Source organism: Lagenorhynchus albirostris, chromosome 8, assembly GCF_949774975.1.
Source record: "Lagenorhynchus albirostris chromosome 8, mLagAlb1.1, whole genome shotgun sequence".
Classification (NCBI taxonomy): Eukaryota; Metazoa; Chordata; class Mammalia; order Artiodactyla; family Delphinidae; genus Lagenorhynchus; species Lagenorhynchus albirostris.
In genome coordinates this window covers 14,837,321-14,855,580 of record NC_083102.1, presented here as the reverse complement: position 1 = coordinate 14,855,580, position 18,260 = coordinate 14,837,321, and the positions used below count along the sequence as shown (strand labels likewise).

General features: G+C 42.2%; 1 protein-coding gene across 1 annotated transcript in view; it reads right to left on the bottom strand.

Annotated features, from left to right (window-relative positions):
- SVOPL (SVOP like) overlaps positions 1-15,128 on the bottom strand; it is a 62,440-nt gene extending 47,312 nt beyond the window's left edge. Inside the window, 6 exon segments of the mRNA XM_060157560.1 lie at positions 4,125-4,188; positions 6,377-6,501; positions 8,079-8,150; positions 13,177-13,275; positions 14,779-14,873; positions 15,047-15,128. Coding sequence (XP_060013543.1) covers positions 4,125-4,188; positions 6,377-6,501; positions 8,079-8,150; positions 13,177-13,275; positions 14,779-14,873; positions 15,047-15,128 — 537 coding nt within the window.
- Positions 15,129-18,260: the final 3,132 nt, after the last annotated feature.

Genomic DNA, 18,260 nt, shown 5'->3' with positions numbered 1-18,260 from the left:
GCATTGTAACTGTAAGTGGGTGAGATGGGAGGACTTCCCTGGCAGTCCAGTGGTTAGGACTCTGTGCTCTCACTGCCAAGGGTGCAGGTTCAATCCCTGGTCGGGGAACTAAGATCCCATAAGCTGCGCCCCCAAAAAGAAAAAGAAAAGAAAGAAAGAATGAAAGAAGGTGAGATGGGAGAGAGGCTTTAGTGAAGGAGCAGCACCGCCTCCAGGACCTGGATGAACTGGGGAAGCTACTTCACTTCTCCACGACTCTGTTTGCTTGTCTATAAGTGGAAGACTCAGTAAGACGGGGTCAGCAATGTCACCAAAGTTTTACAAATCTGGGACCCAAGACATTGACTTTCTTCTCTTGAATAAATAATACATTCCCTGGTTCGTAACTCAAGGTACAAAGGAGAGCACTGTGAACAGACCCGCCTCTACTCCTAGTTCCCTGCCGTCCAGTTCCTCTTCTCTGAAGAAACCAATATCACCAGTTTCTTATATCGTTCCAAAGCTGCTTGAAACATACACAAGCTAATAAGGATATTTGTTCTTTGTTCACAAATGGTAACATAGTAAAAATATTTCTCAACACTGCTTTTTTGTACTGAAAAATTTATCTTGAGATCATTTTATATCAACAAATAACATGAGAGCCACCTATGACCAGGCCCCATGAGTTTGGAACTAGAACAATTCTGAGTGTTATTCTGAGCATTATTTTCCCATCAGAAGATGAGAAGTAGATGATAACTCCATTCCACCTCACAGAGATGGAGAGAAGAGAATATTAAAAAGACCCTTTGAACTTATCTTTGATAAAGGAGGCAAGAATATACAGTGGAGAAAAGACAGCCTCTTCAATAAGTGGTGCTGGGAAAACTGGACAGCTACATGTAAAAGTATGAAATTAGGGCTTCCCTGGTGGCAGAGTGGTTGAGAGTCCGCCTGCCGGTGCAGGGGACACGGGTTCATGCCCCGGTCCAGGAAGACCTCACATGCCGTGGAGCGGCTGGGCCCGTGAGCCATAGCCGCTGATCCTGCGCGTCCAGAGCCTGTGCTCCGCAACGGGAGAGGCCACAACAGTGAGAGGCCTGCGTACCACAAAAAAAAAAAAAAAAAAGTATTAAATTAGAACACTCCCTAACACCATACACAAAAATAAACTCAAAATGGATTAAAGACCTAAATGTAAGGCCAGACACTATAAAACTCTTAGAGAAAAACATAGGCAGAACACCCTATGACATAAATCACAGCAAGATCCTTTTTGACCCACCTCCTAGAGAAATGGAAATAAAAACAAAAATAAACAAATGCGACCTAATGAAACTTCAAAGCTTTGCACAGCAAAGGAAACCATAAACAAGATGAAAAGACAACCCTCAGAATGGGAGAAAATATTTGCAAATGAAGCAACTGACAAAGGATTAATCTCCAAAATATACAAGCAGCTCATGCAGCTCAATATCAAAAAAACAAACAACCCAATCCAAAAATGGGCAGAAGACCTAAATAGACATTTCTCCAAAGAAGACATACAGATGGCCAACAAACACATGAAAGAATGCTCAACATCACTAATCATTAGAGAAATGCAAATCAAAACTACAATGAGCTATCACCTCACACCGGTCAGAATGGCCATCATCAATAAATCTACAAACAATAAATGCTGGAGAGGGTGTGGAGAAAAGGGAACCCTCTTGCACTGTTGGTGGGAATGTAAGTTGATACAGCCACTATGGAGAACAGTATGGAGGTTCCTTAAAAAACTAAAAACAGAACTACCATATGACCCAGCAATCCCACTGCTGGGCACATACCCTGAGAAAACCATAATTCAAAAGGAGTCATGTACCAAAATGTTCATTGCAGCTCTATTTACAATAGCCCGGAGATGGAAACAACCTAAGTGTCTACCAACAGATGAATGCATAAAGAAGATGTGACACTATGTACAATGGAATATTACTCAGCCATAAAAAGAAACAAAATTGAGTTATTTGTAGTGAGGTGGATGGACCTAGAGTCTGTCATACAGAGTGAAGTCAGTCAGAAAGGGAAAAACAAATACTGTATGCTAACACATATATATGGAATCTAAGGAAAAACAAAAAAAAGTCCTGAAGAACCTAGGGGCGAGATGGGAATAAAGACACAGACTTACTAGAGAATGGACTTGAGGCTATGGGAAGGGGGAAGGGTAAGCTGTGACAAAGTGAGAGAGTGGCATGGACATATATACACTACCAAACGTAAAACAGATAGCTAGTGGGAAGCAGCCGCATGGCACGGGGAGATCAGCTCGTGCTTTGTGACCACCTAGAGGGGTGGGATAGGGAGGGTGGGAGGAAGGGAGACGCAAGAGGAAGGAGATATGGGGATATATGTATATGTATAACTGATTCACTTTGTTATAAAGCAGAAATAACACACCATTGTAAAGCAATTATACTCCAATAAAGATGTTAAAAAAAAAAAGACCCTTTGGGAGGCTAATTAAGGGGTGACTATTTCATCACCAAAGAATTCTATTTAAAAAAAAAAAAGAATATTTCAGAAAGTGATTAGGCTATGAAAAAAAGAAAGTAGTGTGATGGAGAGTGACTTTTAATGATCAGGGATGATCTTTCTGAAGAGGCAACGTGTAAGAAGGCCAGTAATAAGCCATTGCAGTAGATCAGGTAAGAGGTGATGTGGCGCTGAAAAGGATTTTAGTAGTGAAATGGCAAAAAAAAAAAAAAAAATTTATCTGATAGACTTGGCACACATTTTGGAGGTAAAGGCAACAGGATTTGCCGATGGACACGGCAGTTGTAGGTCCACTAATAGGGGGTGAGTCAGTGGGGCTTGGTGATTGATTGAATGGTGATGACGGAAAGGGAGGGGGTCCAGGACAGCTCTTGAATGTGTGGCTCAGAAAACTGAGGGGACAGAGCTTGCTATGAAATGACAGTGGAGACATGGACCGAAGAGGCTCCAGACGAAGATGAAGGGATCAGGTCTACGAATGTTGTATTTGAGGAGCCTGCAGGATATTCGAGTGGCTCTCAGGTAACTGGCCACCTGGGTCTGAAGTTCAAGGAGATGCTCTTGGTTGTAGATAAATTCGGGGGAGGTAATAGGTACATAGATAGCTAAAACCACTGGACTCCTCAATTATCAGTAGATGACCCCAGGAGACCTGGAAAATAAGACCAGCAAGGAGAAGACATAACCAGGAAACAGGACAAAGAATGAGTAGCAGGTGGAAGAGACAATGTGCACAGATGAGCTTGAACAGGATTATGCCCATTAAATACCATTAAGTGTAAAATCGAACCCCTAACTGTTGAAAGTATGGGTGTTCATCTTAACAAAGATCAGAAGAAGAAAGTTGGGAAGAACGTAAACAGTTAGCGTTCAGTATTTATTAGGGTCTTTCTAATTTTTTTTGTTGCCTAAATTTAGTGTCAGAAAAATTAAACATAAAATTTAATATGTTCTCCTACTGCCTTATTTATTGCCCAACATACAATGCTTCAGTGGGAAGCGTCATCACTTTCCTGGGCTCTGAAAGTCAGGGCTTTTGGATAACGATGACATCAAAGATGGTACAAGGGCACCTAGATTGCTTCTGGATGCAAAACCTCTAGTCAGTAGCCAGCAGGGGTCTGAGGAGGGTGGGGGCGCATCCCCGCCTTCTCACCTGGATAAATGGCTCAGCTAGGAGGAGACAATTACAGAAGTTCCCACAGGCATGAGCCAGTTATGGAATTGCAGACCCGAGTATCCACAAGGGAGACTCTAAAAGGGGTGGTAGCTATATCCCTCCACTGAAGACCCAGTGGGGAGAGAATGTTCATCCCAGATGCATTCCTGAGCTTCTGCCATTCTAGTGCAACCAGCCAGCAGAATGTTTCCTGAGGAAGGGGTTACTGTGTTCTAAATGCTGCTGCTGGATGATATACATCCTGGCTCAGAAAACCTTGCAATTGGACTTCTGGTGTCAAGCATCCCTAATGCTCTTTGGTTGGTACCAAGTAATAGGAGTATGCTAATCAAAGAACAATCAACCAACCAGAAGAAACACCATGTACACCATATCCTACAGGATCAGAAGACTGATCAGAAGAATTCCCATTTTACCTTACCTGAGACAAGGGGAGCATATAGCCTCGATATTTTGTAGGCAAAACTTCAGTCTTTATGATTAGCCTAAACAGGAAGGGGAAAAAGTACAATCATGCTTTTATAAAACCAAATAACTTTTTTTAAAAAATCATGATTTTTCTTGTCACAGGGATAAAGAATTCAAAAACATAAACATTCATCATTGTAAAATGATAAGAAATAGGTGTGTTGGTCTCTGTCCCTGGTTCCTGCTAACCTGGAAACCTTGGGATTTCCTGGGTGATAGGAGCATCATTTCTTCTAATGCAGAGACTCTTGATGAGTCCTGGATGGGGGCTGGTCTAGAAAAACCAAGCCATGATTAGAATCTTGGAACTTTCAGCCCTAACCTCCACTCCTCTGGAGAGAAGAGAGGGGCTGGAAAATGAGTTAATAATCAATCATGCCTACGTGATGAAGCCTCCATAAAAATTCCTAACATACAGGGTTCGGAGAGCTTCCAGGTTGGTGAACATAGCTATGTGCTGGGAGGCGGTGCACCGCAAACTCCACGGGGACAGATGCTCCTGTTCTTGGGATCTTTCCAGACCTTGCCCTGTGTATTTCTCCTCAGCTGGTTATTTATCTGTTTCCTTTAAAATATCCTTTGTAACAGATCTGCAGTTAGTAAACTTTTCCTGGATTCTCTGAGACACTCTAGCAAATTATTGAACCTGAGGAGTTTGTGGGAACTTCCAATTTGTAGCAAGTCAGACAGAAGTTGTGGGTAACCTGGGGACCTACTACTGGTGATTGGTGTCTGAAGTGGAGGACAGTCTTGTGGGACTGAGCCCTAAACCTGCGGGGTCTACGCAAACTCCAGCGAGGGTCAGAATTGAATGGAATTATAGGACACCCAGCGGGTGTTGGAGAATTGGTTGGCGTGTAAAGAAATCCACATGTTTGGTGTCAGAAGTGAAGTATTGGCAGAATTATTGAGTGAGTGTGTAAAGAAAAACAGAAGAGAGATTTTTCCCTGTACGATCATACACCAAAATACAATTATTAACCCATGTAAGAAAACAATATAAAATAAACTTCTAAGTGCTCTTCTGTTTACATTTTTATTCCCAAAGTTATTTTAAACCTTCAACCATGTAAGAGATATTAGCCTCATTTCTTTCACCAAGAGAAACACTGTCAAAATATTTTGCCAAGCCTGATTCCCTTTTCTAAAACATATGTGGGAAATTAAAATACGTCCAAGAGAAAGCAAATAGTTTCTCCAACTAATGATGACAGTCAAAGCACAGGTTTCTAATTAAGTACATATTAATTTTCTGAATAGGAGAACAAATGGACTTATATCTCATCTGTTGTCTAATTGTTCTTATCTGTTGCAGTTATTAACCAGGGTTTGGAGTTTTAACATATTTACTGAGCTGCTTCCTCAGGGATGTTTTCAAATTCTACTTAACTTCTCCGCCTTTAGGGCTCCAGAGCACAGAGTGATGCTTAACTTATGCCCCCAGAGAAGAACGATTCTTTCCCTAACACATTAGGGTAATAATTAGGTGCTTTGACATCTCCTAATATATTCTAAGGGCAACTTGCTCCAAGGCACCCAGGAGAAAATAGCTTGAGGAGCCTTGTTCATTTAAGGGAGGCTCCCAAGTTGCTGAACATGTAGCATTACAACTCTCACGTCCCTGAATGATGAGGTATTACACACCTATCCCAGGGCAGAAAAAAGACAAGCGGCAGCATAGCTGTTTCAATCTGTCTCACCTGCTCTGCAAATTCACTTTGACACAGTCTTCAGTTACAGGGCCGTGGCACGTTAAAAGTTACTCCTGAATGTTACAGGTGCTGATGGTCCAACTAAAGTCTTCCAGAAATTCTCAATAAATTAATGGATTGTGTCTGGGTTGACATTTTTGTTACCTACCTCATACGGCACTTTTTGTTAGCATTTAGTCTAACAAAATATTATTTATCTAAAAAATGCTGATCAGCCTTAGGAACAAAGAAATTAACACATGCTCAAGCTAGCACCCTGCTAGCCTCACCATCAAACATCATTTTGACGGGCAAAGAGCTCCTAGTGGAATGAGCAGCCATCGTTGGGGGGGGGCGGGACTCAAAAATGATTAGCACAAGTGAAGTGTATAGATTTGAAACTTACTGATGCTCTTAGTCTATTAACCACAGTGAATGTGGTTAACAGGCTAAGTGGATGTGTCTCTGGGTGTTCACATATCTCCCTCTGGGGTCCTCTAGGTGATGTCTTTACCCTTGGGCATGGCCAGACACGCCGCAGCCCACCATCGTCCGCAGGAAGACAAACCAGATGTACGAGGGAGAGAATGAGGTCAGCAAGGAGAAGTAGGCTCCCCACAGGAACGAGATGAGCAAAATCTGAAGCAACAAAAGGAGACATTAATGGGACCTGCCCCCATGGAAGGTCAGGAAGCAAACCTAACTTCTGAAGGTGACTTTTAGTTTCCTCCAGATGTTTGCTTCTCTGTGGAGCTAATTTTTAGCGAGCTTACCGATCACTCACAATCATCAGACAATACAATTCATATCATTTTATTGTCTGAAAGCCCAGACATCCCGAGTTTAGACCATTCTTCAAAACTCCCCACAGCCTCCGCCCTCACAGGTGGCAGGAACCTGAACTTGTAAATCAGAATGCAGAAACTCGTCCTTCCTGCTTACAGGGATGTTGGGAGCACAACGAAGCACTGTGCTGGAATGAGTATAAGGAGAAAATGTAAGGATTTGCTTTTTCTCTAATCGTAAGGACAATACAAGTTTATAGTAGAAAATATGGAAAAAAGAAAAAGATATAAAAATATTTAAATCACTTTTGATTCTCCAACCCAGAGAAAATACTATTAACACAGTTTTATCCTATTTTCACTGATTATAAGGGAAAACATAATATTAATAGCTGCAAAATATCCCAGTGAAAAGACATACTATAATCCATGTAATGTAACACATAAACCTTTCCCCTCTGGTTGAATGTTGAAGTGGTTTCACATTTTCTATTAAAATCAGCTGTGACAATGTCTGTGCATCAATCTTTGTGGTTCTCTGATGACCTAAACGGTCTAGATTTCTGGAAGACAAATGATCAGATAAGGAGAATGACTTATGCTACCAAATTGATGGTCAGAAAAATTACATCAATTGTATGTGAGGGTGTCTAGACACTTGCAGATTTCTTTAAGAAAAGTAAAAATTCCTTGTGGATATGGTGTTTGATATGGCTTTGATAACAGGGAAAAAATGATATCTTGCTATGTAATTTTGCTTCTAATAACTCCTGTGATTGAATGTTTTTCAAGGTTTCTTGACCATCTGTATGTCTCTTTTTGTAAAATGCCTTTTTTGTGCTCTCCACATTTTTTTGAGATACTTGTGGTTTCATATTAATTTGTAAGAATCTATGATATTTTGTGCACTCCAAAACATACATCCAAGCCTATTACTGTTTTGTGGGGGACTTCTCCCTTTGTATTTACACCTAGAGAGGTCTTTACCACCAGAAATCAGACAAGAAGAGAAGAGAGACCTGGGTTTATCATCAGAAGACATAGTTTTATGTCTTGATGTGGAATCTCAATACATGTGTGACATCAAGCAAGTGGGTTAGTTTCAAAGCTACCCCCAAGTTAACTAATGTGAAACTGCTTATGTTTATACATGCAATTCTCACATTCTACCTGTTATGTTCTAACTAGGCTCATCCATCAGCTGTACACCTGGACTATGGGGACCAGGTATGGGGACAGGTATCTCGGGGAAGGATGAGAAAGCAGGAAGACAAGCCTGGAATTCAGGCATGTGGTGTCAGAGAAGGATGTTTCCGTACTTTCTAACTTGGGTATTGACAGAGAAATGTCCACAAAAGAAAAGCAGTGGTGATGTCACCACAAAAGAACACACAAAAGAAAATTCTAAATCATCCTTCAAAGGCAACCTACCTTCCAGCGGCCATATCTGTCAGCCAAGAGGCCAAAGAAGATGCTGAATACCATGTAGGCAAAAAACACCATCTGGAGGTGGGGTGAAAAGAAATTATCCTCTAAGCAGCGTTTTCATAATATGCTAATTACTACCTTAAGCATTCTCCCACCTGAACTAAAAGAAGACGGGAAACGTGGGAGGATTGGAAGTTGAAGAACAGGCTTTCACAAAGCTCTCCCCTGACTCCTGTATAACATGTTCAGGGCTTCAGAGGTTGACGATTCCCACACCTGAAGTCACTGACACCAGGTAGAAACAGGAGTCCTAGAAGCAGGTAACTGCTTTGCCTCTGATCCAAGATGACAGCACTGGCCTCATTCTACTCAGATGTACAATTGTGAATTTCCATTGTAATAAGAAGACTCAAAAAGTCTATTCAGGCATGCTCTGTCTTATTCAAGTTGAGACGTCTAGAAGCAGTCTTCCTTCAGGTTATTACAGGGAAACCTAACTTTCAACAAACACCAAAACCAGTCATCCATTTAGAAACATTCTTCATCACTAATATAAACCTACTTTTTTTCCTTACTTGTTCTCACAATAGCTTTTCCTTGATAAAATTCAAGAACTTGGGTGTGATACCAGCGATGTAACTCAGCCTGAGCTGTACTCTTACGTGTAAGCCTTTAGGTGACTTATTTTTCTGCCTCCAGCAGTTCCAAGCTTTACTTAACTCTCCTTTCTAGTAAGATCCCTGACTGACTGCTTCCAGGGTAATCAAAGGAAAGGTGTTAGCTGGCATTTCTAACACTTTTTCAGTGAAAAAGCTCTTTCTCTCTGCTGCCTGCTTTGCTTTTTCTTTTTCCCCCTGACTCTTCATAAGGAAGACTCAAAAGCATTTCTTCTACAGGGAACTATAAAAAAATAAATCATATTTATACTCGAACAACAAAAGCCATACGTTTCCTCTGTGCACTGTTCTCTCTAGGACAGAGTTGAAGGAAGGAAAAGCCAATATTTTCAATGCCCAGCCTGAGATAGATGCCGCACCGTAATGAAATCTAGTCAGTCCTCAGCAAAATGATAAAAATAAGGACAATGGGACACATTTTGCATAAATCCAAATTTATTCATTATGAAGGGTGCTTTTTATTCTGGAAGAATTTTCTTTCTGATTGTTGGTATTAACATGCCCTTATTATTTATTTTTATTTTTATTTTTTGAAAGAGGACGGTAGTTGATGGCAAGATTTTCTGCCTCTTTCTCTTGGTTGGAGGTTAAAATTTTCCTCCTACCCTTCTACATTCTTTGGCTGGTCTAATAATTAAACTGATTTATGACAGATTGACAGGAGAAAAGCAAGTTTAAGTTTGTATGTACAGGAGTCCCATAAAAATATAAGACCCAAGGGCAAGTTGGACAGTAGAGGCTAATGTGCCACCTTGAGCTGAGGAATGGGAGGGGACCTGGGGCTTCAAAGGTGGGGGGGGTGGTGGTAATTCACAGGACAATAAGAAGAGCAGATGTTTGGTAATTAGATGTTTGCCCTGCCACACAGATAGGTCATTCAGATGAAAGTCATCTCTGGCAATAACTCTCTCTCTCGGAGCCAGGCCCCCCCATCTAAATTCTTTTAGGTAGTTAAGGGAAATGTAAAAGTTTTTCTTGAGTCGGCTGGGTCTTGATTGCCTTCAGCTCAAAATAATTCACATGCCAAAGGGGCATATTTTGGGGTCACATGTTCTGCTCCCTTTTCCTCTTCTTCTGATGGCCTTCCTTGTCAAATATATATTTTTTTAATCTTAACCTTATGTCAGCCACACCATTTTTTTGAGAAGTCATATCAGTTGGTGAATCTCCAAACTTTGGGTCTCCTGATATAAGCAGTTTCTATTGTGGAACCTGCAATTATCAAACTCCCTCCAAGAAGGGAAAGGTGAACTTTTTTTTTTTTTAATCAACTTGAATAATAGGAAACGATAGAGAAACTGCCTGTGGCAGGGAGGAAATTAGTTCTTAGGACTTAAAATACTTTATTGAGGGCTTCCCTGGTGGCGCAGTGGTTGAGAGTCCGCCTGCCGATGCAGGGGACAATAGGTTCGAGCCCCGGTCCGGGAAGATCCCACATACTGCGGAGCGGCTGGGCCCGTGAGCCATGGCCTCTGAGCCTGCGCGTCCAGAGCCTGTGCTCCGCAACGGGAGAGGCCACGACAGTGAGAGGCCTGCGTACCGCAAAAAAAAAAAAAAAAAAAAAAAAAACTTTATTGAGATGCTGTGTTAATAACACTGTATTAAAGTGAATTAGCTGATTAATAAAAGTAAAAGAAACAGGGACTTCCCTGGCGGTCCAGTGGTTAAGACTTTGCCTTCTAATGCAGGGGGTGCGTGTTTGAACCCTGGTCGGGAAGCTAAGATCCCATGTGCCTCGTGGCCAAAAAACCAAAACATAAAACAGAAGCAATATTGTAACAAATTCAATAAAGACTTTAAAAATGGTCCACATCAAAAAAAAAATCTTTAACAGCAACAACAAAAAAAAGTAAAGAGTCAACTAAAATTAAATTCAAATTTTACTCTGTCCTCCCGCATAAGTGACAGATTTTTACTCCTTGCTTTCTTCCCATTCAGTGTAAAAAAAGTGACTTTCCTAAGGCTGAGTTCTTTACTATTAAGCCTGTCTAGAGAATAAACCTTAACTCCAAGCCTATGTGAACCCCAAAGCTTGTGAACTCTAATCCTGGGGACCACATAGAGACGGGGATTAATCTCTCTCTCTCTCTCTCTCTCTCTCTCTCTCTCTCTCTCTCCCCCCCTCCCCTCCCCCTCCCCTACCTTGGAGGGCCTGCTCCTTTCTACAGTTTTGTTTCTCCAGCACTAACTCTCTTATTCACAAAAAATGTGAGGGACATAATTCACTCATAATCCTTAAGGCCTTAAGTCTTCATGGCCAGACCGTCCAGAAAGTGGAGCTGAAGTTGGGGGATGGGAAGCCTGGGAGGTGGTGAAAATGCTGCCTCTTTGCTAAACCAGTCTGAGGCCCTCCTGTTAGTAAGGTTGTGGTCAGTGAGCCCAGGGGACAGATGGGACTCATAGCCAGGATGACAGAGACTAAATGACAGGAGGAGGCAAGGAACTTGGAGCAGGGAGCAGTCACATCTTGGGTGAGTTGAATTACCTAGAGAAAAGATTTGTGAGCTGTGACCCACCTAACAAGGGAAGCCAGGTTACTGCTGACATCGACGAGCCTCTTTAGGCACCAGTAGGAACAACATAAAAGCAACCAATGAGATGTGAGCTGTAAATACAGAAATGGTACCATAAAGTATAGTTTCATGACAGTTACAGATGCAAACACCACACCTGGACCACCAACATTCTCAGGAATGAAGACGTGCAGACCTACAAACCAGCTGTGGTACGCTGATAACTACACAAAACGTTACAGCAGTGACCCTAAAGCTACAAGGATGGACAAGGCATGCTTTCAAAACTGTACTTTTTTTTTTTTTTTGCGGTACGAGGGCCTCTCACTGCTGTGGCCTCTCTCGTTGCGGAGCGTAGGCTCAGCGGCCATGGCTCACGGGCCCAGCCGCTCCGCGGCATGTGGGATCTTCCCAGACCGGGGCACGAACCCGTGTCCCCTGCATCGGCAGGCGGACTCTCAACCACGGCACCACCAGGGAAGCTCTAAACTGTACCTATTTTATACGTAAAAGAAAACAAAACACAATGAGTCACTTAACTATTGGTACAAGCCCTAATAAGGTCTTTAGTTATTTTTATTTATACCCTCTCTCTCTTCTAAAAGTATTAGGAAAACTTAAAAATGGAACAAGTGCAATTTTAAAGAAGGAAACAGAGCTAAAAGAATAAAGGCAGGGCTTCCCTGGTGGTGCAGTGGTTGAGAGTTCGCCTGCCGATGCAGTGGACGCGGGTTTGTGCCCCGGTCCGGGAAGATCCCGCATGCCGCGGAGCGGCTGGGCCCGTGAGCCATGGGCGCCGGGCCTGCGCGTCCAGAGCCTGTGCTCCGCAGCGGGAGAGGCCGCGGCAGCGAGAGGCCCGAAAAAGAATAATGGCAGATTTGCTGCCACGATTAGGCATAAAATTGGGCTCCAAATTTCCTGGCCTCCAGGACACAGAAATAAACACAACTGGGCGTATAATATACATTATCTGGGAGGAGAACAGAGATCAGTTCCTCAGGTGAGGGGGAATTTTTCCTAGTACCCAACACAGGTGAGAATTCCCAGGTAAAATTTGGTTAAGGCAGTAAGTGAGAGGGTAGGGGCCCCCCTTACCCCACAGCCTTCTGTAGCCCCCCAGGGGTTGGGGGCGAAGGAGGTCTTAGTCTCTTGTAGCCTTACCCTCCTTCAAGGCCTCTGCCATCTGACTGTCATCCTCTACCCATCACCAACTACCTACCTCCCAGACGTTCCCCTCCTTCAGCGAGGAGTTGGCGTCTGGCTCATGGGATTTCTCTCTATTAAGTCTCACCTTCATGAAAACCAGCTTCAATACTCAAGTAAATGAATGCACGCGCACACACACACACACACACACACACACACACGTACACACACACACACACACACACACACACACAGTCTGCTGGCAATTACTTGGTGCTTAATAAATACCAATTGAAAGAATGAAGAGTAACATCCTTAAATCCATTTCATAGCAAAACTTAGTGTCCAATTCATAAAGCTATTCATGATGGTCTCAGAGAAAAATTTAATGCATAACACACACAATTCATTGAGAGTAAGTTGGTGACTGGTTAGGTCACTATGGCCTGAGTAGGCTCTTAGTGTTCTGACTTGAACCGTAACTAACCCATGGCTAAGGCTCACTTTCTCTGATTTGCATCTGTCTCTTCCGGGCTCTTGCCAGGGTCTGGAAAATGAGCAGTTCAAGGTTATGCTCCCTAGAGGAAAAGAAAAACAGGAGAAAGGCCTCAAATGCTAGTTTGGGCCTGCAAACGCATGAGTTTGGGAAGCCACCACACCAAGTGGAGACAGATCCTGTGGCTCTCGGCCCAGTGGGATCGGAAAGGAAGCAGAAGCCCTGGGTCCTCAGCTGGTTTATTCTCAGCACAGGAAGCAGTCACTTACCGTGGTCACTAACGCCCCCTGCCAATTCTCCAGCTGCCATTCACAGCGGATGACAGGAGACACAACCGCTATTAACGTGATCTCCGTGGCCTCAGCAACCTTAAAGAAGGAGGGAAAACACCATGTCAAAGTGCTAGCTTGTCATCACTTCTTCCCACATCTGTCTGTCCATCATCCTTCTAGTCCTAAACTCCTCCTTCCCCTACCCCACATAGGGAGGACCTATTATGTACCGATTTAGCACTGCTAGTTGGATAAAGAAGTGCAGAAGAACTTTGGCTTTCATGGATGTAATATTTATGGTTTGAACAATTTGAGAGTATCCCTCAAGATTTATGACACGTATTCCCTTGTGACGTTGCTGATCTATGTTTTTGCATTTAACACTATGAAGGTGTTGTGTGGGAGCCACGTAGCTGGCAGGTGACCCTAGCTAGCCACCAGCATCCACGTCAACCCAGCATTGCTGTTTTATACTCATCAAGATCTTAGGGCATATCCCTTGCAAATGGATCTTTGAAATAGTCCCTGATTTCAAGAAGCTGGGATGGAGAGGCAAGATTCATGAAAGCTAGCAAAAAAGCAACGAGTACAAAACAGTATGAGTTCATCATCAGGAAAGAATGACTACAGAGCAAAATTAGTGCTAAAATTAGTGCTACCCTGGGTAGGAGTGTGGAGGGATAAATTAGGAGTTTGGGATTAACAGATACACAATACTATATATAAAATAGATAAACAGGGCTTCCCTGGTGGCGCAGTGGTTAAGAATCCACCTCCCAATGCAGGGGACATGGGTTCGAGCCCTGGTCCAGGAAGATCCCACATGCCACGGAGCAACTAAGCCTGTGCGCCACAACTACTGAGCCTGTGCTCTAGAGCCCGCGAGCCACAACTACTGAGCCCATGCACCTAGAGCCCGTGCTCCACAACAAGAGAAGTCACCGCGATAAGAAGCCCGTGTACCACAACAAAGAGTAGCCCCCACTCACTGCAACTAGAGAAAGCTCGCACACAGTAATGAAGACCCAACGCAGCCCAAAATGAATAAACTAAACCAAATAATAAATAAATAAATAGATAGATAAACAACAAGGACCCACTGTTAGCACAGGGAACTACATTCAATATCTTGTAATAACCTATAATGGAAAAGAATCTGAAAAAGTGTATATATATTCATATATATATATATATACACACACACACATATGTATACATAATATATATAAAACCGAATCACTTTGTTGTATACCTGAAACTTATACAACATTGTAAATCAACTACACGTCCATTAAAAAAAAAAAAAGATTAAATGTCAGACCCAACAGAAACTACAGGAGAAATAAAATTCTATAGCTAGCAAAAAAAAAAAAAAAAAGGGTATTGAATTCCCAGAAGATAGAACACAGATATTCATTTGCTCATAACCAAACAACTGCCAAAGGTGGAAGAAAAGTATTTGGGAATTATCTACCCCACAGGGTTCCCGCTCCCTCTCACATCCCTCCCTGAGCGGACAACCCCGAGCTGGAGGGAAGTGGAAGACTCTACACGTCCGACGATGAATTAGCTTGGGAGACTCAGAGGATCTCCAAGCACTCACCCCATGCTGCCCATGATCAGAAAGAGGGCAATGTGGAAACGTCTGAATCCAATGGTCTCCACGGCGTCCTCCACGGTGAATGTCTTTGACTAACAAGGAAAGGCAAAGAAAGCAACAGCCTCTGTGGGAAGGGAATGTATGCAGATCATCACTCACCCCAGAGGATGTTGGAAAACCAATTTGTTATTATCAAAATAGTAAATACAGGGAAGAGGGGGAATTAAACGGTAACTTGAGGACCAGAGATTTCTATGATCCCCTTACCTTTTGGCTGTGGCTCTGGGGTCCCCAGGTTCAACTCCCGAAGGCTAATGATGGTGACCGGCTCTGTCCGCTTGGCTGCCATCTTGTAAATGGTTCAAATTCCCCACACGGCTTCCCTGCAGGAAACAGGGGAGGGAAAATGCCGGAAACAGGGGAAGGAAGAAGGAAAGAAATAAAATCTAGTGTATATTCCCCTTTAATCTTCATAGAAAATCAGTGAAGTAGGTATTATAATTTATCACTATTTTACAAGGAAAAACCTGAAACACGGACAAGTTAAATCATGGAGAGATTGAATGGCCAAACGAGAGAATTGGGCCCTGGTGGCTAGTAATCAACCTGGAGAAGGGGGCCAGGTGAGCTCCTGACAGTTTAACCAATAGGGTCCTCTGACTGGGAATGAAGGTAGGCTTTGCTACAGAAAACTAATCACAATAGCCAATGCTTTACATCTTCATAGATCCTACGGTTTACAGTGTAATCATATGTTATAGCATGCTTTCTCACCTTATTTTCATTTAATTCTGACAGAAACCCATGGAGCACTTCTTTTTATCTCCCCTCCCACCCCTTTTTGGGTATTTAATCCTAAAAAAATCTTAACTCTAAAAATCAAAAGAAAAATAAAACAAGGAAAGCTGAAATTAGTGAAACATTTTTTTCAAATGGCTTTAACATAGTAATTTAACTCTTACATCCCTAGTGGGATAAACAGATATCTTAATCTGTTCTCAGTAATTATACTGTTAGTAATAATGTTGGTCTCATTATTTTGATACTAGTACATATTATAGGATAAAGAAATTATGTTACTATTATTAGGAACCAAGATTTTCAGTGTAAGAAGATACAAAAATCAAAGAAGTTATATAAAGACTTTATATCCTAATTTTGAATTGCAAATATCAATATGAGTTCATTATGTATCATACACACACACACACACACACACACACACATACACACACAAAGAAGAATGGTTGCAAAGAACTGAAGCCCATCAAAGATACCAAAATTTTAGGATTACTAATATGATAATCTCACTGATCCCCTTTGGAGAATACTAAGAAACCAACTCATTATTCTGAAAACTAGTAAATATCTTGCCTTTCTTGTACAGATTGTCTGTATTTCAGGGTAACCAAACAGTTGGTGAAAGAAAAGTATTTTTTAATTTCAGCGAAAACATCCTAAAGAAGGATAGAATTAAATTGTGATTGTACAACTCCTAAAGAAATAACGGATCCAGGCAATGACCATCAACGGCTGATAAACTACTAGGTGAAAGGCTGAGAGAGAATTTTACGCAGATGGATAAGACTTATAACCCCTGAACCCAACAATGGCTCCTCATGCCACGGAAAGAGATGATCAGATGTGATGTTGTCCCCAATGAGATGCACGAGGAAGGAAATACACAACATCACCAGTGCCCTAGTCTCATCAAGAGAAATTGAACATGAATCTGAACAAGTCCCTAGCTCTAACTGCCAGTTTACACAGGGGAGGAAGAAACATGTCAAACTATACCATGTGGATGCAATACGAAAAACCCAGCATGCTAGAAGTTCTACAGGTTAATGACCCAACTTCTTCAATAAATAAATGGCAAGAAAAAAAGAGGAAAGGAGAACCTATAGACTAACAGAAAGGAGACACACCAGCCAAATAAATGAGTTAATCTGTCCGGAGCCTCATTCAAACAAACCAATTGTAAAACAACAAGAAGAAAGCAAATGAGATGAAAAAGAGATGATAGAACATCAGGGAACTGCAAGCAAGCTTGAAAGTCTGATGATATTAAGGAATTACTGATGACATCATTAGGTGTGACAACGATATTATGGTCACAGTAGAAAAAATCCTTACATTTTAGAGATACATGCTGAAATATTTAGATGAAATTTGACGTCTGGGATTTGTTTTAAAATAATTCAGTGGTGGGTTGGGAATAGAGTGCAGAAGAAGGAGATGGGTGTATAGATGAAAAAAGAATGGCCATATGGTGAAAATTATTGAAGGGGATAGTGGGTATGAAACCGTGCACCTCAGACTGGGACTTGAACCCATGCAGCTGGGACTCGAACCCGGCCAAAACCCACAGTCTTCCAACTGAGATCTCACACCTGGTTTCAGGACTTAATGAAGCTCAGGTTCTTGATGTCTCATCGCAGAAAGAATTCAGTGAGAGACAAAGTGATAGGTAAGAAGTGGATTTATTTAGAGAGAAACACACTCCACAGACAGAGTGTGGGCCATCTCAGAAGGTGAGAAAGGCACCAGGGTATGGGGTTGTCAGTTTTTATAGGGGTGGGTAATTTCCTAGGCTAATGAGTGGGAGGAGTATTCCAGCTATTTTAGAAAGGGGCGGGGATTTCCAGGAACTGGGCCACCACCCACTCTTTGATCCTTACTGTGGGTCTCGGAACTGTCATGGCTTCTGTGGGTGTGTCATTTAGCTTGCTGAGTGAGTGTGTACTGGGGCTCAAGGTCTAGTGCAGTCGACTTGTCTGCCATCTTGGACCCATTTGGTTCTAATCAGTTTATGTCTAATCAGTTTATGTCCTCGGGCTATGTCATTCTTTCAAAGGTTGTGCCCTGCCTCCTTCCCTCCTGTTTCAGGTACACTGGGGTTTATTTGACCATCCTCTGCTTTTGAAGATGTGTAACATTTTTCAAAATAGATAGTTGAGAAAATGAGGTTCTGAGATTCTTAAGTAACTTTTCCAATGTCAGACCACTAAGAAGCAGCAGAATCAGAACTCAAAGATCCCCTTTCCCCAGAACACAGAAATAGCTGCAGAGCTGCTGTAGAGAAGCACGTCAAGGTCATCAGTGTTTGCCAAGTGCGAGCTCTGTATCTTGTTGTGTGGGCTCCTGTAGAGACTTTGTAGGAGGGTCTGACAGTGTTCCCTTCCCTAAGAAGTTTTTAATCTAGCTGGGGACACAAAAGATACACAGAAAAGCAACTATACTGTAAAGTAGATATTATTTGTTTTCTTAAAACACTGTCACAGAGACACAAATATTCCCAGATGGGAGAGCAATCAATAACGCTCAGAAATGAGTTCATGAAATCCTCTCTACCAAGGGAGACCATGAAAAGTACAAAAAGCTGTTATTTTCACAGGGTGGAAAAAGTAAAAATGATTGGTCTCTCAGCCCATCTGAGAGGCTGAAATTCACAAAGATACACTGTTCTGGAAACTCCTAC